General features: G+C 46.8%; 2 protein-coding genes across 6 annotated transcripts in view; both read right to left on the bottom strand.

Annotated features, from left to right (window-relative positions):
• The window catches only part of arhgap36 (Rho GTPase activating protein 36), a 43897-nt gene extending 36513 nt beyond the window's left edge, over nucleotides 1-7384 (bottom strand). The window contains 1 exon segment of the mRNA XM_034569089.1: nucleotides 7365-7384. The gene's annotated coding sequence lies outside the window, so the exon portion shown is untranslated.
• The window catches only part of nhsl2 (NHS-like 2), a 72750-nt gene continuing 51746 nt past the window's right edge, over nucleotides 6497-27500 (bottom strand). For 4 of the 5 annotated variants that reach the window (XM_034569086.1, XM_034569085.1, XM_034569083.1 and 1 more), the window contains 8 exons: nucleotides 20304-20446; nucleotides 18121-18370; nucleotides 11894-12076; nucleotides 10029-11148; nucleotides 8763-9927; nucleotides 8358-8667; nucleotides 7693-7801; nucleotides 6497-7115 (listed from right to left, as the gene is read on the bottom strand). In XM_034569086.1, coding sequence (XP_034424977.1) covers nucleotides 6776-7115; nucleotides 7693-7801; nucleotides 8358-8667; nucleotides 8763-9927; nucleotides 10029-11148; nucleotides 11894-12076; nucleotides 18121-18370; nucleotides 20304-20446 — 3620 coding nt within the window. In that variant the 3' untranslated portion in view covers nucleotides 6497-6775. Of the gene's footprint in view, nucleotides 7116-7692; nucleotides 7802-8357; nucleotides 8668-8762; nucleotides 9928-10028; nucleotides 11149-11893; nucleotides 12077-18120; nucleotides 18371-20303; nucleotides 20447-20728; nucleotides 21101-27500 lie in introns of those variants that run through there. The other variant, XM_034569087.1, reaches the window with a different exon arrangement.

Consider the following 27500-nt stretch of genomic DNA (forward strand, 5'->3'; position numbering starts at 1 on the left):
ATCCTTTTATCTATCTATCTATCCTTCTATCTATCTATCTATCTATCTATCTATCTATCCTTTTATCTATCTATCTATCTATCTATCTTTTTCTGTACTTATCTCATCTTATGTCTATAGAACTATTAAAGTTCATTATTCCAGAATCCGAGCTGGTTCCTGTCACGTGGAAACACAAATATAATTGTTTTCTGTCGTGAGGCAGCGTCTGCTCTTTGAACACATTCGATTTAAACGAGTAAATCGTGATTAAACTTTGCATCAAGAGTTTTTAGTTCCCGTCTCCTGCTTCACTGCGTCGACACAAACATCCAATTAACACTCGCAGAGCTGTCGTCTCTCCGGGGGAAACTCATTAGTCCAGATTCTCCCTGGAAGACGTGTGCGGGCACAAACAACAACAACAGACCATACAGTTCTTTTTAAGCAAGAAAATAATTTATTCATAATGATATAATCATTTCATCACATTGGCATTGCAGAGCTGCGGAGGGGAAGCGTTTGTGTGTGACGCCACCCCGCAGCCACACGTCACACCACTGGATGGGGCAGGGGAACAAAGGTTATTCAATACATACACGGAATATTCCTTTAAATATGTCTTTGTCAATGAGGAATAACAAAAATAGAATAATTCCAATAACTCGTCCGTGTCTCTCTCTCTCTAAGTATCATCTCTGTGTCTTTATACACCGACTGTACAGCCCCCCCCCCCCCCCCCCCCCCCCCCCCCCAAACGAGGGCCTTTGTTTTACTTCACTTGGAGTGGCAGGAGGGTGGAGTTTACCAGCTTTTCAGTTTTTCCATTCCTCCACAGTACCCCTGAAATGTACAGTTACAGTAAACCTCACCCGTCTAAGATGCTCTTTGGCCCAAATCTGCCGCCACTAAATCTCTCTGTTGCCCTTTCACCCCGTTTCACTCTCTCAAGAAGCTGGAGCCGAACTTCACAGGGGGACACGTCGCCCTGCTTCAAACACCTGGATGTGGGACGTGCACAGGTTTGGAAACAATCCACTGCAGCTCGCACAGAGTCAGTGAATCTCAACGAGAACTGGATCTGTTGTTTCCCCCAAAAGTGCCAGAACATGAGGAATAAAACATCCAAATATAACGTCATGATTATTCATGATAACTCCGGGTATCGTCAGGAGGTGGATGCACGTTGGCTGAAAATAGTGCTCAACAAAAAATAGAGTCGTTGTTTGCGGTTGACATGTTTGACTCTCCTCAAAACTTGATCGATCTATTTCATTTCCCAGCTTCCCCTTTGCTCGCCAGTGCCTCTGACACTTTATAGACAGTTGGATAAAGTGGCAACTCCCTCAAAGTGGAGTTTAAAGCATCTCCATCGCCACCTGGTGACTTGCTGCTGTATGGAGACGCATCATCCATCTTTATCTGCAATCTTATCATCATATTTGTTGTTTATCTCTCTGTAGAAATTGAACATCTTGCATTTTGAGTTTTCCCAACACACTGTTGAGATGAACGTCACTTCACTGCATTGAGCCACAGTCCAAATATCCAAACCTGAGCCATTCACAACCAAAGCCCTGCGTCCTGATCGGTGTGTTTGTCCGTACGGTTCTGTCGTGGTTAGCTCGAGCGCTGCAGGGACCTAAAACTCCTTTTTAGTACCGTGAACCGATGCTCTATCTGTTCAGTTGTAATTCAAATTACAGATTTGTGAATTTCATAGTTTAGCGGTTTATGCCGGGTGTGAATATCCCGCAATAAAAACGGCCTAAACTCTTTAAAAGTGCAGTTGTCTTCTCAGCTCAGTTATCTGCTCTGGTGCTTTTTTTGCAAAATATGAACCATTGCATTTATTTTAAAGCTGTTGGGGCAGATTTCTCTATACAGTCATAAAAATAATCGCTTTTTTATCATCATAGCTGTTTCCGATATATAATATTTCTACGTCCTTACTGGTACTTGACTTTGTTCTGGACTCTTAAGTCTGAGGGGACGTTTGATTTGTCTTTGCTCTTCTGCCATTTGGTCTCATTATAGAAGCTTTATTCATTAAACCTTACAAACACACACACGCACACACACATCTTCTTCAGATAAACTTTGATATTTCTGTCGGCGTCACTGAAAATAAACTCTGCCAAGTCTCCAACTTAACCTTTAACTTTGTACATTTGTGTCTCTTAGCAACAGGTTGCTCGCGCAGCTGCAGACGCCGCCTGCAAAATTAAACCGAAATTAATTAACCGGTGATTGCTTGATCTGCTTCCCCGCACCTTTTATCGCCTAGCAGGGAAAGAGGCAGAGAGAGTGAGAGAGAGGGGAAAGCTCTTAACGTGATTACTCCTCCGACGACGGGGAGAGAGAGGAGGTGAGGGAACAGAGGATGGAATAGAAACGTATAAATTTCGGCGTGGTAATCCCCACATTCAGCAGAATCCAGCCGAACACCTCATCCTCCCCTCCTTCCTCTCTTTCCCCACCTCGTCCTCCCAAAGACGGGATAATGGATTAAATATTCAATATCTTCCTCTCGCCGGCTCTCACTCTCATACTTTATAGAAATGACATTTTCAATATAATATAACTGTCAGCGTGTTTTAGAGGCCGGTAGTATTGCATTACAGAAATTTCTTGGAGGCCGAGCTGCTCCGTTTGCAGAATTAATCGCACCGGGGGTTAAACTCACCACGAAGCAACCAGATTATCAAATGAGGGATAAAACATATATTTGGCGGGAGTTTTTGTTCTGGCTCCGCCCATTGATAATGAACCAACCAATGGGATTATTTCAGCCTCCGTAGCCGCTCAGAGCCTGAGAAATATTTGCAAAGAACTAAAGTATCTCAACAGAAGAGATGACACCCTCGTTTTCTTTGTGTTCACAAATAAAACAACACAATGGTTTCATGATCACAAGTGGGTTTGAATAAAAGTTTGTCTCGTTCTGGCCTCTTCTTTGTCGGGTCTCAGATACGTGATTGGTCTGAGTGAAAAATATCGTGATACCAACTAAACGCTGCTCGGGGAAACTGTTTATTTAATAAACGCTTAAAGCAACACTATGTAACCTTCACTGAGCAACAGCGCCCTCTGCATATGCTGGATATTACCCATGATCCTCTGCTTCCTGACCCAGAAGAGCTGCTGCTGTAACAAATCCACCAAACCCTTATTTAGAATTCTTCATATTTTCAAAGTTTCCTGCTGAATATTGGAGATAAACTCTGGTTTTTAATAACTTCTGAGTCTTTTTAACTGATCTCAGTTCAGCTTCACTCTTCAACTGGAGCTGATTGTGACAGTTGAATCTGACTCTCAGTCAGTCGTTCAGGGAGTGAAGGAGGAAACTTTCTCCTGCTTCACAGTCACTGAAACATCAAACTCATTTTCAAAAGCTGCGTAGTGTTGCTTTGAAACGTCCCGATCACCAGATTCCTAAACGCTACCTTCAACACGTCATTTTGTCCTGATTCAGCAAAACTTGTGTTTGTGTGTGAACCACCAAGGCAGCTGAAATAAAAAAAATAAAAATGTAACATAAAAAAGTTAAAAAAAACAACACGAGGCGCCGCAGCAACACGCCCATGATTCAGTTTACAAGGCAAACAGACACAGAGTTTTATAGGTTCTTCATTTTTTTCATTCACTAAATATTTAAAACAAGCGTCACTTGACGAGTCGTCATAAACGGTCATTTCTTCAGTTTTAAAATCTTTTTTCAGGATGATGGTTTACCTGAAGGATGTGTGTGACAGTTTTTGTTTTACTCTGCTGCTGTTGTTGTGTACATTTCCATCCAATAGGGGGAGCTCTGACTCAATAGCACCGAGGGATAGTTTTGCTGTCAGGAGACGACAGGTTCCCCTCCTCTCTCTACGGGGGTCCGTTCATGCAGGGTGGGGGGGGGGTAGGTCATGATTTTAGAGCTGAACCACTGATGGAAGCGTCCACTCACTGATCCAGAACCGAGGGTCGTCCAGGAGTGAGGACCACAGGGCGTTCCGTCCACAGTCCCAAAGTCCTCTTACGCAAAAACAAAGTCAAACCCTGCCTGTTTCTGTGTTTGTGCACAGATCCACTCACTCACTCACTCACCCACTCATTCATCCACGTTCATTCCATCGTCTATGGATCGTGGAAAAGGTAAAAAAAAACATATAAAAACTCAAAGAGAGCGTGAGAGAGAGAAGGCAGAAGATAAGCACTGATAGAAATATGTTTCATGCACTATCAAGCGAAGCACAGCGTCTATTTTTCTTAACAGTCATTCATTGACATTCATCCGGTGTCGCGTCGTCTGTCGAGCTCAGATGCATAGACTGAATGCAAAGAGAGGTGAAGGGGAGGAAGAGCGAGATGAGAGAGAAGAGACGGCGGAGACAAGAGAAGGTTAACGGAAAGTGGGAGAGGGTCAAAAGAGGTGGGGAGAGGAAGGAAGAGGAAGATAAGGATTTAGAAAATGGAGGCGGCGCTACAGAGAGTTGCTATTTGTCAGTGAAGAAAGAGAGCGTGCGATGTGCCAGGGAGGTCGCAGGAGGGAAAGAGAGAGATGATGCTAATTGCAGAGAGGCACCAGCAGTGATGAAAGGAGGCGAGGAGCGAGCGGCGAGGAGGTGGAGGAGGTGGAGGAGGAGGAGGGCGGCGCAGGCCGTCGTCTCCCCTCTGAGACGATAGAGACGGAGGATGTTAATGTGCACAGAGGACAAAACAAAAAGGAACGACCCGGCCCTGTGACATCACTCTGGAGCTGCAGACAGACGGATGGACTTTTCAACAGGTCTCACAAAATGTCTGACTAAAGTCACAGGACTTCGTCATTCAGCCAATCAAAGCTCCTGCTTCCATCATCATCCGACTGATTCCCTTCTGGGGTCTGGTTCACAACCTGTGTCCCAATTCAAAGTCTTACGCGACCGAGGGCCGAACTGGAATAAGAGGCTATGGTCTACGAGGAATTTCCAACTTGTCCGTTGCATCGTTACTTTGAGCCGCTGCACTTACTGCAGCTCAGCCGACCGGATACCGAGCTCGTTATCTCCATCACCGGTCAGCAGTGAATCCTGAGATAGGATTCAACCGCTGGACCATTCGGTGCTCGGGAACTGAAGGACGCAGGAAATGGCCCAGCCTCCATTAAGACAGGTCTACGTTCCAGAATGCAAAGATTAGGTGGAGGGGGGGGGGGTGACTGCGTGATGACAAACACACAAACACACACAAGCCAGAATATGCACACATGTTGGAGACATACGTTCATGCACTCCCTCCCTCTGTGTCTCCCTCTTTGTTCTTGGCATTTCCCTCTACACACACACAAACACACACACAGACACACAAAGACGAGTGCAGACACACACACATATGCACAACTCGGTCCCCTCTGGTCTGTTTGTAGTTTTTTAACAGTCCTTTGGTCCCGTCACCAGAGACCAAAAAATGAATAAAAACCCTGTTGAATAACCAGGCCTGCGTCATGCTCTCCGTCCAGAAAATCAACAGGCATGATTTCATCTGCACACACACTCTCGTACAAACACACACACTCGTACAGACACACACTTGTGTAGATCTCCGAGGCGTTCCTCTTGAGTCTGTGTGTGTTTTCCCTCCGTGGGCAGTTTGTAGTCCAAGCTGTTGGCTGCTCTGTCTGTACATTATCTTTGAATGCAAATGACTGATAGATGAGCGACTCTGATCTTTGTACACGATACATAAAGTACAATCCAACCGAACATGTACAGTTTATGGCCATCTAGCAAAAAAAATATATGCAAAAAAAACCCAAAAATCTAAACAAAGACTTAAAAAATAATGATTGACGAGGATCTCAAGAAGAAAACGCAGCGATGCAAAGGCTGCACCGTGTAAACGAGCTCCAACGCTAAAGAGAAGAAAAAAAGTGCTTGCGTCCATTTGCCTCTGTGGAATGTTTCGTGAAGGTCCACATCCAGGTTCAGAGCACGAGGAACAAAACGTGTGACATGCTCATGCCTCATCTTCGGTGGCGAAAAGCCCCCTTGTGGTCTCTCTTTGTAAATCCTCCGCTTCATCTTCTCTAGTGAAAACGACAGCGCTGCTACAGCAGTGATTTTACCGTAGAGAGGAGCCGTGATGTCCAAGGTGTTGAGAACGTTTGCTTTCTCAGGTGCCTCGTCACGCCACGAGGAATTTACCCTTCGTTTCATGTAAGTCTACAGGTGTCGGTGCTGTGGTGCTACTGGCTGGAAAGTTCAAGTTCCAAGAAGAAGAATTTGAAAGTCTTCTGTATGTTATTCCATTTGTTTCTTGGATATATTTCATTACTGATCATCTGCGGATCAGTACGACTGGTTAAAGATTCATTAACCACTGTCTTCATCAGGGACTCTTGTTGTCGTCATCCAGAAGGAGCCAGGAGTAAATAGATCCACTGTAGAACCACATAATCCAGAACGTCTGCTCCACGCACTCATTAATCCATCCGACCTCCACACTGAAGAAACTCCCAGTGAGGAAAACAGGGTGCACATGTTGAGGCACAGCCTCATAGCCGCCACCTTTTCAATATTGTGAGAACCTGTATCGTTCTCCACAACTTCCTCTCTTTCCAATAGGGAACCGGTTTGACAGATGACTATAGCGCTCCAACCATGGAAGGGACCATTTTGTCCAAAACTGTGCTCCATTTTGATTGGACAGTGCAAATGGTCGATCAGTAGTTGGAGCGATCTGGTTGGTCAGAGGGTCCCATCTGTAGAATTGTTTAGTAGCTTTGTCATCAGCAAACGGACCTGGTTCACACTCATGATACTTCCATTCACTGGTCGTTGGGTTTGCCGTTCCCAGGTGCTGCCTCTTCTCCCTCCGCGGACGTCGATGTGTTGGTTGAGAACTCGGTGACCCGTCGTGCCAGAGGGTTTGTGCTTTTGAGAAGCTCCATGGCGGAAACTCTGGCCCCTCCGCTGGAAGACTTGCTGCCTTTCTTCTGAAGCAGGGCCATGAAGTTGTCATTGCGGGAGCTTGACCTCTGACTGCTGCCTAAGGTCATGGTCCGGAGTTCGGTGCTACCGGCGCTGTGCTTCACGGGGGATACCAGGCTCTGTCGGCTGCCAAAGGAGTCGGTCGGCTCCTTGCGACCCAGAACCCTTCGCTTGGACCTGAAGAAAAGGGAAGAGTCCAGATCAAGTCAGACGACTTACACGTAGATGAAGATCTCTCACTTTAGTCGATAAAAATCTAAACACGTCACAAACGAAGGGGTTCCAGTCTTTCTTGTTGGAAATGAAAACATTGACTCTTGATAACTCTGCCTTTCAAACTATTTTCAGCATCATTTCAGGTAACATCATGAACACTTGTTGCTTAGAGACAAGCTTTCTTGTGATTCTCTGTGTGTGCTTGCATACATGTGTGTGTGTGTGTGTGTGTGTGTGCTGCTGGTCATCCAGTAATCCTCTGTACGTGAAGCCGTTGCTAGGGAACCTTGTGGTCTGTCCGCCTCACATCCTTTCAACAAGACAATTCGGCGTTCGTCACATGCTCTGGGCTATAATGAGCCGGCAGGCAAGCTCGGTAATGGCTGAGAACATTTGTGCAGTAAAAATAACTTTCTAGGCAATTTTTCTCTTTACCTTTCAAACAGCTTTTTAAAGAAAGCCCTCAGCTGTAATATCTAAATATAAATACCATAATGAAATATGTATTGGGTGAACGTGTGTGTGTGCATGTGCAAACCTGTGTATTATAGTGAAAAGGTCCTCGGTGGTGTGTGTTGTCGGTGTGGCCGGCAGGTCGTCATCTGCCTCCTCGGCAATGTGGAGCACAGTCTTCTCATCGGAGTCATCTGCACACGACGGAGAAATCATATTAAAATGTTATATTGAAATGTATTTTCTATTTGTAGTCCATGAAATGTTTTTGTGTCTTGACAAATTAAAAAGTGTTGATCTCAGCGGCAAAACAGCTGGAAACTACTGTGTTTTGATTTGGTCCAACTTTAAAGCAATCGAGTTTGATTCGCTTCACAACCTGGGAAACGTCTTCTGGCAGAATGAGGAGGTGAAGCATCAAACTCAGCGGGAAAGAATCAAACGAAGCCGCCGAGGCAGGTTATCATTAAACACATGCACACAGAGCGATAAGGAAGAGGTGAGGAGCTCCAAAGATTCTCTGCTTAAACGTGAAAATTATGATTCATGTTTAAGTGCAGATAAAGAAGTGCTACAGGGGTTAGTTAAATTAACTCACTGTTGCTAGTCAAGTCATTTAGAGGCTAAACATAACTTCTTAGGGTAGACCATGGACGAGTGGATTGCACTTTACTTGGAAGGACATTTTGATCTTTTGATTTCACAAGAAAACAGAAACACATGATTTCCGCAGTGTCTCAATAAACATACCTGCCCCGATCCCAGTGGTGGCCATCTTCCCCTCGAGCTCAGTGAAAGAGGAATCCTGCAGAATTGACTGAAGCGACGACTCTTTAGAACTCTCCTCGTCTGGTTCCAAGTGGTTCTCATCCAGCTCTGGCATATCTGGAACACAGGGAGCGCTGGGAAGATCGTCTGGTGGGAAGGCTCCAACTGGAGACCGAAGGCCCACGGGGCTGTCGGCCTGCGGCGTCTGTCGATCGGCGCTGCCATTCGTGGAGGAGTGGACCGACGTGGGAAGAAGCAGAACACTGGGCTTCTTGGGGACTGGAGGAGGAACCTGGGGAAGACATTTGAATGTTTTAACATCACCTCTGTGCAGCAGTGATGTGCATCTACATTGTTCGTCCCTGGATGATGGGGGATCATTCTCACCTTGGGTTTCTTTTTGTCTGACAGCTCTGCCAGACAGGAGATTGTCATTCTCGAGGGGAGTGTCTTGCTCTTGTCCGGGAGATCCTGGGCCTCCTGATTACTGCATGGAGAAGGGAGTGAACCTCCATCTTCAGGCCCAAGCCGGATCTCGTGGTCGGATTCAAATTCAGGCTCTAACGCTGGGTCCTCCAGCAGAGGCTGAGGATCTGGGAGAGGAGGGAGATCGAAGAGGGAGTGGGAGTGGGGGAGGAATGGATGATCATAACCAGTTTGTGAGTTGGCGGTGAAATTTGAATCTGGGAGACCAGAAGGACTTGATAAAGTTTGAGGAGGAGGTTTTTTGGGTTTGGGTTTTCTCATGACTTTGTAGATGTTGCCCAAGGGCACAGGCCGGTCCACGGGTGAGCCGGGTGGTGAGTCAAGGGCAAGAGGGGACGTAGAGGAGGGGGAAGGAGACTTGATGAGGAGGTTTATGGGTCGCTTAGGCAAAGGGGGCTTGACAGCGACAGGTGGTTTGGGTTTTGGTAGAGTGGGCGGAGGGCTGGGGAATTCACAGAAGTCTCTGCCATGCTGCTCTTCCTCAATGGTGTCAGACGCACCATCGGGACAGTCCTCGAGGTCTCCCCGAGAGACAGAGCGAAGCCGAATAGTCTTCAGCTCGTTCTGGGTAACAACAGGCAAAGCGTGTGAAGAGCTCGGACTGACTTTCCCTGGTTTAGCTGCTGTGGAGGTGTCAGAATGCCGTCTACTGGCCTTTTGCTTCGGCTTGATTGAACACAGCTCCAGATGTGCATTCCCGGGCATCTCAAAGGACAATCTAGATCTTGCAGATGGGTCCTTGGGTGAAGGTAGTGACGATTTCCTTTCTGGAATCTTCGGGCGCATCTTACACCCCAACGTCCCGAGTGTCCCCTGACCTGCCACATGGCTGAGTGGAACAGTCGGAGTGGGAGTCTCTGACTGGCTGGAATAGCCACTTGATGGTGACATAAGTCCCGGGGGTTTGAAGGGTGAGGACGCCTTGACTTCAGTTTCCATGGAGAGCTGTGAGGGCGAGGTGCCTCTGGAGGTGGAGGGAGAGTCGAGAAGTGACTCAGAGCTGCTTCTGACTTTCATACATTCAATCACTGTGGTACCAGTCGCTGTGCTGGAGCCTGATAGAGACCTGAAAAAACAGAAGAGTGTATTTTTTAACAAAGTATAAAGATGTATACTTGACGTAACATGAAGTGTAGTAGTTATGTAGTTATTGTAGTTATTTTCTACCTGTAGGGGTCACTCTTCCAGTCCCCGAGCTGCCAGTGAGTGGGGAAGGTCAGTTCCGTCTCTCCCTCCCTCTCTGGTGGCTGAACCTCCAGGCTTGGGGGTCCATCGCTGCCTCCATGTCCCAGCTCCCTCTCACTAACATTGGGTCTAGAGGAGCAGGAGGAGCTGGGCAGGAGGAAATCAGGCTGGAAGTCTGGGAAGTGATCCCTCGGGATATGCAAGCTCTTCGGGCGTCCATCCCGATAAAGGCCACCGTCATGGTGGATTCTTCCCTCGGCTTCTCCGAGGTTCTTCATTAAAGAGACGCTCCTCACTGGAGGCGGTGGCTTGCGCTTGGACTTCTTAAGCGAGATGGAGCGGGAGCGTAGGCGCAAGCGGCCGTCTGCGCTGTAGTCCGAAGCCGTGACAGATATCGTATCAGTGGTACTGGCACTGTCTTCGGAGCTGCCTCTAGGGTAGAGGAGAGCGTAGTTCTCGCTCAAACCGAGGAAGTGGTGATGCTGTTGTTGGTGGTCTGTTATTGCCAAAGCGTTTCCATTCCCAGTGGACATAATGTTCCCATCTGGCTGGCCCACACCACCCTCGGTAAAGCTGAAGGAGCCAGATTCTGTGGGTGTGGAAAGGGAACGCTCCCGGAACTTGAAGGCTTTCTGTGCTGCTATGGAACGGGCTGACCTCTCCCTCCCTCTCCCCGCCTCCCCAACTCCCCCTCCCCCACCTCGTCTCCCTCCGTCCGCCGCGGCTCCTTCCGTCTCGCTCCGCTTCCCCATCGACGGCGTTACCAGTGAAATCCCCGGCACGATATTCCCTCCTCTCCCCGAAGAGTCCGTCACAGACGTGAACGAGCTGCCGTGCGAGCTCATCGACTGTCCCGAGCTCACCAGCATCACGCCGTCCTGCAGCCCTCCACCGGCATGGCCGATGATGCTGTGCTGTTTGGGGGGGACCGCCGGGCCTTTGCTCATGCTGTAGTTGTAAGGCTCGTTCCACGCCCCGGGGGAAAAGGTGGAGCCCTTCGGTCCGTTCCAGGAAGCGGAGGGTGTGTTTGAGCACAGCAGACCAGAGTGGTCCATAGTGCCTGGGTGAAGTTGGTTTGAGACACGATGCTCTACAGCTTTATCTGTGAAGGAGAACGGCAAGGTAGAGATTATTTAGAAAAAGCTTTTACGACCAGACAGCAACATAACTCCCGAACAAAAAGCCTTTTCAGAGAAGCTGGCATTGCTGTAGCCTGACAAACATAAAAGTCTGAGCTTATCTTCTACAGTTTTAGATTCTGCTTCTTCTCGCCAGTCTGCACATGAGGCCTTGTTCGGGTTAAACTGTTTGTGAGAACTATTCATACTTAAAGAATGTCCTTGTTGCAGTGAATAAATCAATGAGCCACGGAAAGATCCTGACCGCCACCAACGCCACCTTTCACTGAGAGAAACAGGTAAATACGAGGGATGGAAGTGATTAGCCCTTCATTAATCTGTGTGGAGCTTTTGTTGAAATAAAAAACAGGTGGGTGGAAAGTAGATAGAGAGAGTGAGTCCTTCGAATGTGGGATTAAACACAAAAACATAGGAAAATACAGGTGAAATTAATGGTTCATCCATCTTCAAGTTTTGGGCCAACGTACAACGCCTCTGCACCAGTAATTTCAAACTTGATTCCAAATTGCAGTAATGTACAAAAACGTTAGGTTCCCTAACATCATCTCAAACAGCAAACATCCCTCCTGGTCCCTCTTGTCTGTCTCTGGCTGAAGGTGAAGCACAGTTCATGTGAGCTGTAACAAGATCTCCACCCGGGGAACACGAGAGGAAACTGGATTTAAAAAAAACCACACTGGGGGAGGGTCGGGAGCTTTTCGCACACACCTGCAGGTAAGGTAGTGTCGAGGTCAGAGTGCGTCTTCCTCAGGGGGAGGCTCTGGTGGGGGGTGTCCGTGACAGGCTCCAGGGAGTGGGGCTGGTGGGGGAAGGGGTCCCCTGGAGACGGGGACGGGGAGTGCTGGAGGAGGTCGACGCCGTGGAATTTCCCTCCTCCTCCTCCTCCCTCACCTGGAGGAGAGGAAGAACAACAACAGGGAGGTCAGCAAGAGGAAGAGAAGACTCGTTCTACTTCACACGCAGGAAATTCAATGTGACTGGAATCCAGTTTCTGAGAAGGCAACAAAAGAGAGCATCACTCATTTGACCTGAAACCAGCAGCTTGATCACAACCTGTGGCTGCAGGGGGCGCTGTTGCTCAGTAAAAGTGACAGTTTTGGTAACATTACAGGACTGTCCACATGAAGTTCAGTCAAATACTCAGTAAGGACGATGTTTTCACATTTTGCTTTAATTCGTACGTAGCAAATTAAATACCCCCCCTTTCTCCGCCTTCACCTCCATATACTTCTTCACTTTCACTTCCCCACTCTGTCATAGAGCCACAAATTCCTCCATTGTTAGTGTAATACTCAAATTATAGCCAGGGGGCAAAGTGAGAATGAACAAATTAAGGCCGCTTGCTAATAAATGCGGCTGTAAAAAAAAAAAAGGAAAGAAACTCCCAGGAGGGTTGAAATTAACTCCACTAAACCGCTGGTGCTAATTTCGACACAATGCACATTTCCACTCCATGAATAATAAAACGGTTTGAGGAGCGAGGGTGGTCCCTGACTGATGGTTTGAGACCTCTCGTTTAAAGCACCGGGAGAGTTGGTGAATACCAGCAATTTACGGACAACAGCCTTAATGATTTCTGGGTTTCTCATCATGTTGGTTCTGATACTCGAGGTTTGTTTAAAGGAGACTTATGATGCTTTTTCAGTTTTACTCTCCTCTAGTGTGATTTTTGTTTGTTTGTAAAAGGTCCGGTGCTGGAAGTGGTTGACCAATCACAACAGGGGGGGTCTTAAAGAGACAGGAGCTTTGAGACAGAGGCTGACAAGAGGAGCTGCAGCCATGGACACTACGAGGACAGTGATGTGTCTTCTGAACATTAGAGCATGTAAACCTTCTCCAGTCAAATCTAAACGATCGACCTGAATATGAGCAGAACACGTCTCCATTAAATCCACAGATCTTACAGCACTTCGTTAACGAGAGTTCACCTCAGCTGAAGTGCGGATGAGAAAAGAGGAGATTCACCTCCACGCCTGAAGAGCTTTTACCGTCACGAAAAGCCTTCGTGTTTATGTTTTACATCTTCTGCCGTCATGTTTTAATCCAGAGTGACGTACAGCAGATGCTGCTGAGAAGCCTGCTGCTCTGTTGTACGTCCTGTCCTTCCGATGTCTCGTCTGGGCCGGCGATCATCCAATGAGTCATCGGAGGCAGCAGGTAGCCACTTGACTACCTCAGTGACCTGCAGCGCAGTCGCTCACCGGTCTGGTGCTTCTGTTTTGACGCCGTCAGCCATGTTTTATAGCCACAGTCCATAAAGATGCAGGCTACGGATAAATTTTATCTCCACCCGCAGAGTGATGTCATTGAGAAGTCTGTTTCCCTGGGATATTAAATCTGACAGATGCAAAACACTGACTCCCCAAAATCAATGAGTCAAAACGGAAAATGAATCAAATTGATCGACAAACAAACAGAAGCAGCGCAAAACAAAACAAAAGAGTTATTGATCGTACAGACAGCGTCGATGACGGGCGTCTGTTCTGTTGTCAAACTCAATAACTACTTGTTTTGTGGAGTACAAACCGATGCTGCAAATTGAAAATCAAAGACAAACAGCGTAGAAAACACAGACATCCACCATCTGTCCGTCTGCGTCTCTGTGTTTGTTTCCTCTCGTGAGCTTTTTGTCACAAATGTCTCCTCCTGTCCTGCGTCCATGTTGTTTCCCGTCGTGTCCCTGTTGCTGTGGCTCGTATTAATTATACATCCACAACACAGACTCACAACTGTTGGAGTTGTCTGAGCGACCGAAGAGCGAAGAGAGACACTGACGACGAGACGTTTTATTTTTCACAATGGGTCTCGAAGAACGAGGCAGAATTTGAGCAACTAATTGTTTGTTAGTTTTGGGACAACATTTCGCTGTTTGGTCCCATTAAGCAGTGAAACGTTTTTAAATCGTTGTTTCTCTTTTGAGGCCATTCTGCATCTCGGAGTCTCTTTGTAAATATTCTGCATTTCCTTTGGGTCAATTATAGTTGTTTATCGTCTCCGTAGTTGTTATATGAAGTCGTCTTTTTGTTTTAATTTCGCTTCACTTTGTTAGTTTTGTGACTCTGTGGACATTTTGCATCTTTTTGCAGCAGTTTTGATTGATGCATTGATTTTTAGGAAGTGATTTCAGAGAAAGACCTCAGCTCAGCTCCGTTAAGTTAATGAACAGGAACTTATTTCTAAACTTATTGATTATTGATTTCACAACTATCAATGGATATCTAGAGAAAACAAACATGTGTCATGGAAAAAGCCTTAAACAGACATTGCATTGTTTAATTTCATGTTCTCTGCTCCTCTCACTGAATACCTGCCTCTTCTCATCTCTATCCCTCCAGCACAGAATCCACCTCAGTCAATCATCTGTGTGTTTAGCTCATTCACCGGGTGTCAGTCAATGGCCGTTCCCCACTGTGCATGAATAAATAAGAGCGTTTGGGCCGAGAACATCTGAAACCATCCGTCAGAAGACGAAGCTGTGACTCAGCCGTCGAGGGGCTAAATATAACTTCCTTCCTAAATACGACAATTTTGACGCTCACACTCTCGGGCAGCAAACACGTACACGAGTCACATCTACGTCCCGTCACTCTCCCAGATCGTTATTCTCCTCCTCGATCGGCCTCTTCTCCGATCGAGCCGCTGTCTGGAGGCTGAGAGTCTTTGTGTTGCTCCCTGCAGCCATAAATAATGGACACTATTTCAACTATCAGCAGCCTTCAGCCGAGAGACGATGATTCATTCATCATCACGTCTTCAGCGCGCGGCCTCAGATTCACTGCCTCGCTGTCAGCGGGGAGTTTTTTCAAGATGGCAGATGATGGGTTGGACTGGACCTCGTCCAAGAAACATGCAACAGGTTTAATATCAGATTATTTTCTTAGCTTGTCAACTGTTCGGCCGGTTTTCAGGATTAAACCCTAAAAACAAATGAACACGAATGGATTTGTCAGATCTTTGAAGTCAGTTTGATGTTTTATAAAAATGGAGCCGCTATAGAAATTCCTGCCTTTCTCCCACTAAATGATAATTTATCTTCAAACGCCAACTTTTAACCTTGGAAACAGCAGCTGACAAACGTCGCATGAAGCCGATGACGCCTGTGATTCGGTCCGAAGCTGCAGGAGCAGGTGAGTCAGTGGATCTTGAGCGGAGGATGTTTTCATGGTCAAACCGTCGAGCAGAGAAAGTCCGTGAGCGTCATGACCAACGAGCAAAGCATATGAAATGAGTGCAGACTGATTTGTTTGCGCCTGCTCTGCATTCACGTTTCGCTCAACGCTCATTCATGAAAACTGCCGGAGCGTGATGTGCAGAGACGGAGAGACGGACGAGGGGAGAGAGAGCGGATTGAGAATCAAGACAAAATGTTCTCTCATTACCCTTCATTCATTATTCTCTCATCCTGCATCCCTCCATCATCTTAAAACTTCATTTTCTCTCTTCCTCCGTCTTTACTATCCTTCAGGCTCACTCACATTTCTTCCTCTCTTTTCCGTAACTGCTGCTTTTTCCCCCCCTCTCCTCTTCTTCTTCTTCTTGTTTTTTTTTTTTTAGGAGGGAGAGAGAAAAGTGGCGAGTTACCATGGCAACAGTAAGCTGGCTGCAAGCTACCTGTACGCTGGTTTACAGAGAGAGAGAGAGAGAGAGGGATGGAGTGAAAGAGAGGCAGAGGGATGAGAGACGGGCGTCACGGTCAAAAAGCTGAATAAGTCTGGTGATATTTTCTTTTTTTCTTTTCAACAAATCCCAGGAAAAGACGAAAATCAACAATGAATTGATCCAATAACAAATATTGTCACAGTCAGTGATCAAACATGAGAGAGTGTTGAGCTGACCTGGTTCCTTCATTACAAACAACAAGGGCACAGCACATTAAATCCACTTATTCTCACGTACGACAACCTGCTGCTGTAAAAACACTAAAACAACAAGTGTTGGCGCCAGGGGGTGGAGCCTGACTGAGACACTGCACGCCCACCTACACCTGCACCCATTGGACGGTACCAGCAGTCAATCACACGCTACCCACGCCCCAATGCGTGACCATTAAGCTACATTGAAGAGGACGTGAAACTAGCGGCTAGTTACTAACGGACTACATTATACAAACCCCCTGCTGGTGATTCGAGAGAATACATGTAGCGGGGACTTCGGCAGTCTAACGTCCATTTTTATATATAAAGTCTGTGTATCCAACCAAGTGCAACACCACAGGCGTGCACCATCACATCCTGACCTTCTACTCCCCGACGCAGCGGGTGAGGAGGGCGACTGAGGTAGAGGGAGGAAGACAGACGGAGGGGGAGACGAGGGACAGAGGAGATATTTAACTATAAATGGATCTGCATGAGGGGAGAGGCACCGAGTGACGGAGCAGTTGCTATGCCAAAAACCAGGAGGACCACACACACACACACAGACACACACAGACACATGCACACATGCTAAGACACACACACACATATGCACCCAAATAAAACAGGGAGGACGCTTGGTTGAGACGAGAAGCAGCAGGAGTGTCAGAACGATGTTGGTGGGGATGACCACAGCATACTAACAGCTCTGACAGCGCACACCCCCCCACACACACACACACACAGACACAGACACAGACACAGACACACAAACACAACGCACACAAGCACACAAGCAAAGCCGAGAGCCAGAGATGAGCAAGGACGATAGAGAGAATGTGATCATAAGAAGAAAATGTTCTTGACGTCACATCTTCTTTCTGCTGCTGCGTTTTCGCCCTCAAACTCGGGTCAAGTAGGAAACTGTGTGTGTCTGTGTGTGTCTGTGTGTGTGTATTCATTATTACCATTAATACAAAAACATGGTGGAAGGAGGCGGAGACGTGTCGTCCATCTTTATTTATCTGTGTTTGTCTGTCTGAGATGTTTTCCTCTCTCAGCGAGTGAAGCAGTTTGTGATGTGACCTCCAAAGAGGCGTAAATTCACATTTATTTCACTTTTCCCTTCAGTGTAATTTCCCACGACTCTCACTGTTACTGCCGACTCTCGGGAGGAAAACACGTCTCGTCCCTGGAGAACGACACAGAATGTCACTGGAGGAAAAGGTTTTCATCGTCTTGATGTTTTTTGTCCCGGAGGCGTGCGGCGTGCGGCGTGCAGCGTTTAGCACAAAGTCACCAAGTGTTTTTAATTTACTATTGAATATATGGTTAAGACAAAATGTTGTTTAAACCATATATTCAATGAACCGTTCAGGTTTAGTTTTCTGGAGATAACATCGGGTGATTCACTTCCGTTAGGAGCTCGTCCTTTGGAAGCTAAGGGTTTATAATGTCTTCAAAAGGCTCGTTTTATATAAAAAACAATCAAAAGCCTAAATATATCCAATGTCCAATAATATAAAACATATGTGCAAAAACATATGTTTGACAGAAATGAGTCACTTCTTGTTTTCATCAGTTAATCACCTAAACCCTGGAACACTATTTAGAAATGTGTCTAAAAAGACAGTCCTAGCATCCGAGCGTCGAGCACTTTGATTGGATAATCACCAGCACTTCACAGACTGGATGCCAGCTGCCTCTGTTTACATCAACCCATTTAAATACAGCCCTGCTCGGTGGCTCGGGATCAGTCCGGTGCCGGCGATGAAACATTCATGAATCCTCCGTCAGTGCCAAGTCCAAAAACATGGAGGGAATATTATATATTATCTATAATGATTTGCTCCAGAGTTTCCACAACAGTTAAACTTCAATTACTCCAAGAAAACATCCTGGAGGCTCAGTGAGTTCAGATGATTGTTAAACAACTGGAATGTGCCCGACAGTCGTCTTTACATAAAGAACAAAACACACAAACAAACGAAAACTCTTGGAAAATATCTCCGTCACCTCAAATAGGAACTTTTGCATTAGCATCGTATGAATGTGGCCGTTATTGGTCTTGGTTTATCATACCTGTGATGTCGTGTGGTAGGAAGTGCGCCGGCGCGCGTCTCCCCAGGTGCCAGCGGGGTTTCTCTGCGATGGGCGGCCCGGTGTTCGCCGACGTGGCGGTGCTGCTGCTACTGTTGTTACTACTCCAGCCCAGAGGAGGGCGATCTGAGCCGCAGGGGGACGGGGTCGGGGAGGGGGACGGGTCGGTCGCTGACCTCAGTCCGAACACAGAGGAGGAGGTTTCATCTTCGTAAAGCTGTTTGGACGCCGGCTGGAAGAAGACGAAGAGACAACGGTTGTGTTAGACTTCAGACTGCAGTGATGTCCAGAGAGACCAAAAGGTTGTTAGTTTGATTACCCAATTATATGTGTGTTTCTAATGTGTCCTTGAGCAAATCAAATCCAAATATAGGCCTATCAACTGCCAAATTGCCGTTAAGCAAGGCACCGAAACCGCTGCAATGCAAGGAGCACTGCATTCTGTCCTCTCCGTGTCTGGAAAGGCGTTGAGTGAACGTAAATGCAGATGAAATCCATGTGTACAGTAGAAAGTCAAAATCTAACTGTGATCATCCCAAACAGAGAGAGAGAGAGAGAGAGGGAGAGGGAGAGAGAGAGAGAGAGAGAGAGAGAGAGAGAGAGAGGGAGAGAGAGAGAGAGAGAGAGAGAGAGGGAGGGAGAGAGAGAGAGAGAGAGAGAGAGAGAGAGAGGCACTAACTTATCGGGGGTGTTAAACAGTTTGACGAAGCGATGGTGTGTCAATATGCAGGAAATGTGCAGCCGTCCTGCAGTAAATTCCCTGCGGGGGTTCCATCCCGTCGCCATAATGACACAGTTCAGGGAAACGGCCTGAAGACGATTAGCAGCCGAGGGAAAGAGTGAAAACAAAGATGCTGAAATGAGCATGTTTACATCCTGTCTGTGCGAGAAGCAGCCGGGGAACAAGTAGCACCGACTTCATTTGCTATTTTAGATTTTTCTTAATCAAGTGTTAATTATATTTCCATCTGGAAGGAACTCAATAATCTGGCTCGTGTTTACGGAAAAACCTGCCGAGAGAGTGTGAGGAGGACGATGAATGATTGTGACAGCGTCGGGGGCGGGACACGCTGTGCAGTGGTTGGTGGATTACTCAGCTCCGGTTTTGGGATGATAACAAAAGCAATGAGGCGTTTTTGTCACAACAGAAAAAATAAAGCTGACAAGAGTGTTAGTGACAGACAGTCGTTTGGGGGAAGAGTCATGTCTCTGCTTTGTGTCAGAGAATAAAGGCTGAAACGTGAGAACGCGACGTTTTAACAAAGGTTCTCACGTTTTCCCAAAATCGAGTTAGAACTCATTTTGTCTGAATCATAGACTGCAAATAAAGATGGACGACTTCCTGCCGCGATCCGGAAATGAAGCCAAAACAGGATATGATACGGCAGCCAGCCACCAGGTGGCGTCCATCTTTAAATACAGTCGATAGCAGCGGTGATCGTGGTGTGGACGCCCCCTCGACATATGCAATCAACCAGCTGTCAATCATGATGTTTCGTAGCATCAAATAACTGACAGTTCCCCAAAAGCGAAGCAAAAGCGTCTCGATCACCCCCTGGTGGCTGGCTGCCGCATAGCTAGGAAATCCTGCCTCCTCCATGTTAGCAAATGGGACTTTTTCAAAGACCAACGTTTTCGTCTGTAGCTTTGTTGCTAGGCTCATTTCAGGGTACGTGTCCATTGGAGGAGGGAAACTACTTCAGATGCTCTGATCTTCTTCTCGGCCGTAGTTTGAATATGAGCTTTTCCCCCCCACGTTCATATGAATGTTCTGATTTCAGCTCGAAAGCCAAAATTAAACAAAAGCTGAAATAAATCTGACTTTGACCTTGAAGGTTGATTTAGTGTAAAAGTGGAAGGTTGAGAACAAGGGGAAGTGGACGCTGTGCCTGGATGTTTATGATGAAATAAGAGAGGTGGAAATGATTTTGTGTATATGTAACAGAAGTGTGGCTTAAAATAAGAAACCCAAATCTGTCTGTTTACCAGAGAGAAGACGTTTGGTGTGAGGGAGCCTTGTGATCAAATGTGACGTGCACACTTGAGTGTGTGCATGTGCATCTCTCTCTGTGTGTGTGTGTGTGTGTGTGTGTGTGTGTGTGTGTGTGTGTGTGTGTGTGTGTGTGTGTGTGTGTGTGTGTGTGTGTGTGTGTGTGTGTGTTTACCAGGAAGATGAAGTCGGGTCTCTTGTTGTTGAGAGAGACGGGCGATCGGCTGAGCGAGGTGGACGTGTCGTCAGAGCTCTGCGAGGACGGATGCCGGAACGTCTGACCGGTCAGCTTGGTGTCGTACAACTGCTCCTCAAAGTCTGCATGAACACACACACACACACACACACACAACCATGTCCAAAGCATACATCATGTGCACACACACACACACACACACACACAGCCACAGAGGAAAAAGAAAAACAGAAGGAGACTTTGGTTAGTGTCAAGTTTCTGCAGCACAGAATTCGACAGTGCACGCAAATGCACACATGCACATAGGATTAAAGTGTCCTTACACACACACACACACACACACACACACACACACACACACACACACACACACACATGCACAAGAACACACAACTCCAACTCACACATCAGATATCTCAGTTGTGTAATGGAGATCTAGTCCGACTGCTGCTTTGCATCAGCCAGCAGTTTCCCCCCGGTGACTCCGGGTGCTCCTGCTCTGCAGCCTCAAAGGACTCTGAAAGTTTGGTTCTAATCCTCTCGTGAGCTCCGGCGTTTCCTCTACTTTCATTCATTCCTTTCCTTCGACTCTTCCTCCGTCTTTTCCCCTCGTTCTCTCCTCATCCTGAAGTTTTCCTCTCACTCCTCCTCTTGATATCTGCATTTTTCTCCCTCTCTGGAAGCTTAGACGACTCCCCCTCAGGCCATTGTAAACAGATTCCTAACCCCCACCTCCTCTTCATTCTCCTGCTGCACGCACGCACGCACGCACACACACACACATACACACATACACATACACACACACAAACCACACTCCCTCCACTCCCCCCTCAGCCAATCCTTTACCCCAAAACCGACTCCCTACCCACTCCCCACTCATCCCTAAATCCCTCTACACACACACACACACACACACACACACACACACACACACACACACACACACACACACACACACACACACACACACACACACAGAAATCCTTTAGTGGAGCAGCAGCATCAGTGAGGTATAAAGTTTTGGGTTGAACTTGCTCTCCAGGATAATATGAATTCTTTCTTGGTAGTGCCCGGTTGCCTAGCGACACAAGGGGGCGGGTAACCACAACAACCCCACCCACCAAAGAGGGGTTAATGGTTACCCCTAACATATAGATAGATGGATATATGTATAGATATATCTAGATATATCTAGACATAATGGAAATATGGTCATAAACACAGATGTTACATTTGGGATTTTAGCACAAATCGATAGACGGATAAAAATTACTGTCCTAGTGTTGCAAAGTTCACCACGAGAAATAGGTCAAACAGGAGAGTGGTGCGATAAAATATTTTATATAACTACGAAATAAAATAATAAAATGCAGCTCGTTATGTTTCCCTCAAGTGGCTGCAAGGACGAACAATCTTGTTTTGAACAAAATGAATCCGCTCCTGTTGGATTGTGGAAGAAAAACTGGCTTAAGAATGTTCAGATGCTGCATTCATTTCATTTTAATGACTGCTGGCATTTGTGAAGTCTTAATATGGTCGAAAAGTGGAATTTACAAGGTGGTAGCATCTGCTCCTCGGCTCAGTGAAGCCTGGTCGATGCTGCAGCAGCCTTCAAACCCGGTAAACACATTCAAACCCGTCGGAGGTTCACGGGGAGTTTGGCAGGTGTCAGATGGAACTGAATGCAGCAACGTGGGAGTGTTTTTCAATGTTGAATATAAAGTCATGAAGAGAAATTAATATACAGCAGCAAAACACCACAGAATACCCCCAAAAAAGATAATGATGTGTTTGTATAAGAGGCTCTGCAGTCCAGTCGCCCACCCACAGACTTTGTGCAGGTTTTAATGACATTTCAGATCATTGCAGTCGACGTCCTCCCTCAGACATGAAGTGAAAACGCACGAAGGAGGAAAACATCTACAGGATCTCACTCGTTCTAAATGCAACATCCACAACCTAAAGCTAGACAGGGGTTTGTAAACCCGAGGATAAATACTGCAGAAGAGGAACAAATCCCTCTGCCTCCAGGATCCACGACATTCGGAGTTTCAGATCAGAGCTGCTGAAAAATCCTGTGATTCGCAAATATGTTGGCAAATCTCTGTAAAGTGGGTTTTCGTAAACTCAACTCTGAGATAAGAGGCTGCATATTGTCAATTCCTTGATAGACTATTAGAGGTTTGACTTTGTAAGCGCTCCCTTTAATGTGTCTTTAAGACGACTCGTCCCCGGCTATTTGTGTTCATCGGCGCTAACTACTCACCAGGTGCCCGTGATAGAGAACTGTCTATTTCGCAGAGTTAAAAATAAGTGATTAAAAACGGCCTGACTGCAGCGCGGCGAGAAACAGCAGGATCAGCCGGATAGTAAACAGAGAGCAGGAGCCAAAACTCGTCTCATCCAGGCTGCAGCGTCCTGAAGAAGTGAGGCGTCAGCAGAGAGTGAGAAGACGACACGGGGGGTTAACAGTGTGATGGAGGAGGAGCAGAAGGAGGAGAGTGAGAGGAGGAGGAGGAGGAGGAGAGGAGATGATGATGAGTGTGATGCAGAGGAAGAAAAGGACGATGGAGAAGAGAAGATGCAGGAAACAAAGGAGACTTGAAGACGAGAGAGAAGAGGTAGAAGGTAAAAACTGCACAAGATGAGGAGAGAAAGGGCAGAAAGATGTGAAATGAAGTGATCGGGGAAAAAGCCATAGGAAGATGTGTACGTCAAAAGGAAAAGGCAGCGAATGAAGATGTTTCGGAGGAGAAGAAGACAAAAGGTCAGAGAAGGAGGTGAAGACGAGACCGACGGAGACAAAGTGAGAGGAGGAGGTGGACGAAGGGAATTCAGAGAACAACCAGTCTGCAGGAAGAGAACTGATGGAGGAGATACTGGCAGAGTCTGGACTGAGAGGACGGGGAGATAAAAATAGGACCCAACATGTTTCTGATTAATCTCACGTCCAAATCGTTTTAACTTGATCCTGCAGCAGAAAATAACGGGCTGGTCGCCTCAAAGAAAAGTGCTGTACTGTAAAAGTTCATTAAAAGCTTCAGAGATCAGAAATGAGACTTTTATCCTGAAGCATCTTCTGCTCAGTGGTTCAATGTTTTGTAAAAATGGCTTTTTGGGCCCGACTCTGAAGTAACTCTGTGTTGTTTGTGCATTAGCTTAGCTTAGCATAATGACTGGAAACAGGGGGGGGAATGCTAGCCTGGCACTTGGCATATGTGTCCCCCAGCGCCAGGGGACAAAGCCACTGCTACGTTTGAGTGTGACCGTGTCCTGAAAAGATAAAGTCCGGCTCCAGCGATTTATCGTTTGTCTGATAAAAGTTGGCCGATATGAGCAGACAAATCACAATCTTAACTTTTACTTTGTTGTAGATACACGTTATGTGATATGATATTTTAAAATAAGAGAAACTGCAACAGAGTAAAACCACCACCAAAACATTTTAAAATATAAAATGCTTGTCAATGACAGTACTTTACTTTAGTACACTTCTGCATGCAGGACGTGTAGTGAAGTATTTCTACAGAGTACAACTCCAAGTTCTACTTACATAAGGGGTTCTGGGACACTTCCCTTCAGTGCGGCGACACCTCACTGGCAATTTAAAAACACTCAAAGTTAAAAGTGTGGAAACAGCCGGTGTGTTCCGTGCACTGACCCGACAGAGAGTCCGGCTCTACAGCCGAGCGAGAGGTAAACAGATCCACGCTTCAGATAAGAGCTCCACTGACTGCAGGGGACTGTGCTGAGGGGGGGAGGGATGCTATTCAGTGGTGTAAAGGTATGCCGATCACTCCCACTAATGCACGCACACACACACACACACACACATGCACACGGACACACACACACACACAAATGGACACACACACACAGAGCAGTGGAGGATACTCCCCTTTTCTCTGTCCAGACAAGCAGGCCAAGCACTCATGCATCACTAACCTGTGTATTGTGTGCGCTTATGTGTGCGTGCGTGAGTGTGTGTGTGTGTGTGTGTGTGTGTGTGTGTGTGTGTGTGTGTGTGTGTGTGTGTGTGTGTGTGTGTGTGTCACTCATTCAGGTGTTTGTGTGCATGTGCTTTGTGGACAAAAGTGCACGTTCCTCTATCTCCGTCTAAAATCTGCTCACATGTGGACATTTCCTGAAACCAGCTAACTTCTACCAACATGTGTGTTTGTGTGGTTTCCTACGTGCACAAATCAGCATCTTTGTGTGTGTTTGTGTGTGTGTTTGTGTGTGTACAGTGCGTCCATTCACAGCATCAACCCGACCATCCTTGACAATATGTGCCCCGGTTGTGTCAAATTTGGGTCACCCTTTCTTTTCCCCCCTACCAGGAATACGACCAGGGGCTCGGGGGGGTGCAGAAATGAACAATACCAGTGTTTGTTTGTGTGTGTGTGCTCGCTACGTGCACGCCGCCATTTGGACGTGCGTGCGTGCGTTTTGCATGCACCAGTATTCATGTCATGTCTCCGTCCTTGTGATTTAACATGCACGGCTGATCAATCCATTACAGGGGCTGGTGTTTGCCGGTCGTGACCTAGAAGGGCAGACTCGGCGGTTTGCGGCCTGGTTCATGTTGATCATGAGAAAACCACGAGACGCGTTCCGATCCAATTATCAGACGCTTTCTGTACGGACACAGATTCGAGCTGTAATTCCTGTCAGCAACACAAGGAATATTCAACGAAGACGATTTCTAGGGAGGAAAATCCTTTTTGTCGTGTGTTTTTTGTTTCATCAGGTTCATTTGGGGCTTTTTAGCGTTTTGGGCCCAAACACAAAGGCCACTGAATCATTTCATTTCACCCTTCAGCCTGTATTTGAGAAACTTCAGAGACAAGACGCCTCGGGAACGAAGCAGGAGCGTCGAGCTTCCCAGTGACGTCGCTCCAACGAGAAGCTGCACAGAGCGAGAACTTAAAAAAAAAAGATAAGCACGCTGTTCCCGAGGAGTAAGAAGTCAAAAAAAGACAACGAGGATATAAAAGGTCACTCAGAAAACAACTGCTTCAATTAAATCAAGAAACCATTTGCACAAATTAACTGTCAGAGGCAACTACAGTATATTTCCTGTCGAGTCACTCGGCAAAACTTAACAAATGAAAGTTCAGTATTTAACCAGTTGCATCAGTTCTGTCTGAAGCTGCAGGAAAAGGTTCAATATCTCTAAATAACGTCAATTAATAAACAGAGATGAATTCATCAGAGCTGAATGGAGTTTCCCTCCGTCTGCGTCGCGTCTCCTCAGCTCCTTCCACTCGCTCGATGCTGCTCCTGCTCAGGGACGAACACCGACCGCAGCCAGGAGCTTATCGGGGCCTCGGGCATCGACTCGGACGCTCGCTGACACATTCAGAGTCACCGTGACATTTTCTGCTCAGGTTAGCGTGGACGGGGGGGAAACGTTATCGAACCGTTTGCATTGACTCACACCTTCGCTGTCACAACTAAAGGGGAGACGGTGACATTTTAAAGTTTGGCCGGTTTATTTAGCGAGAGGTTGCCGTGGTGACACTTAAAGCAGCGAGGAGGACGCTGCTTTGTGAGATAAGATGATGGAAGATGGAGCGAAGTGTGGTGGTCAGCAGAAAGAGGAGAGGAGGTAATAGATTACATTAACACAACTGTAAAGGACCAGGTGAAGACATCTATTCAAAATGTATTTCAGTCTGAATAAAATGTCTTAAGTTTCTGTGCTGAGGCCGAAACTACGATTATAAAAACTCACGTTACGACCGTCTGTCCTCAGGCTAATTTCATTATTCCATATATGGACACCACGTACTTTTCCATACGTTTTACTTTATTTCCACAAAGGAACATTTTCCTTCTGTCTCATTCAATCACAGACTCTCTCACTCTCCCGCCGTCTCCTGATCAGATGACCGCTAATCCAATCAGATGTCGCCTCTATCTAAATCAGCCAATCATGTCGTTGCAGGCAAACTTTAAAACGACTTTACACAACCCTCCTCCTCCTCCTCCTCCCCGATCTCCTCCCATCTCCAGTGTCTGCTCCTCTAATTCAGATCCGCAATGTTCTCCAGATCCAGTCCACCACCACCACCAGTGTCTGTCTGGACCCCCCCCCGGAGGGACATATTCAGGGGACTGACATCTAGAGACGTTTTCAGACATGTCCTGGATCTCTGGAGATTCGGGTCTGGATCTTTCACACACGCACAACGCAGCGGGGGATTCTCCGCAGTGTTCAGGTGAGGCGCTGGAGCAGCGGGCGGGGGCAGGACTCAACATATTTATTCCGGGGAGTTCAGTGCACGTCTGAAAGCCGCTGACGTCGCATTAAATCATGAATTTAAAGCGGCGCGTAGCTCGACGACAGTGTTTTTAACCGGGCTGACACGCGCAGTCGTTGCAGATCAAATCTTTCCGCTGCCAAATCAAACACGAATCCAAAATAAAAGCGTCTTACTCGGGGGAAGCGAGCCAACGGCAGCTGCCAGGGGAGCTTCACATCCGCTCGGGCACAAACCGCCTGCCACTGCAAGGCCCACGTTAATGGGACGTTTAATCAGCGTTGTGTTTACGGGAGAGGAAAACACTCCAAACTAATGGACGGTGCTTGAAACGGCAGAATCGCAAGTGGCTTCGTTTCTGTAGAATACTTCCTCTGTGTGATTCAGATAACACGAATCAAAGTGTAGTAAACGTGTGCGGATCTGAACAAAGTGCAGGTGTGAAGAGGAGGAGGAGGCGGCAGAGTGGGAATATCTGAGCGTTGTCAATGGGATTGTGGCAGAGTTACAACAACCGGTCGGACTGTGTAACAACAGATAACACAAACTACACTGAAATATGCAGGGTCCAGTGCAAAGAGTTAGTTAAGAGCAAAGGAAAATAATGAAATCTTAATGAAAGGATAATATTGGATAATTCTCTTAAAGCAGCAACAGAAACACGTCATGGAAACACTGAGCCTGTGTTTTATTAAAGTCTGTTGATGGAGACGCACGATATGAATTTTGTTTTCTTTTAATTGAGAGTAAACACACGTGTGTAGTTTGTTTCTCGCTGTGGACGACGTCGCTGAGCCCGGTACACACAAGGTGCTGAGCCCGGTACACACAAGGTGCTGAGCCCGGTACACACAAGGTGCTGAGCCCGAGGCAGAAGCTAAATGTTTTTTCCTGGGATTTATTTGTC

Source organism: Hippoglossus hippoglossus, chromosome 18, assembly GCF_009819705.1.
Source record: "Hippoglossus hippoglossus isolate fHipHip1 chromosome 18, fHipHip1.pri, whole genome shotgun sequence".
Taxonomy (NCBI): domain Eukaryota; kingdom Metazoa; phylum Chordata; class Actinopteri; order Pleuronectiformes; family Pleuronectidae; genus Hippoglossus; species Hippoglossus hippoglossus.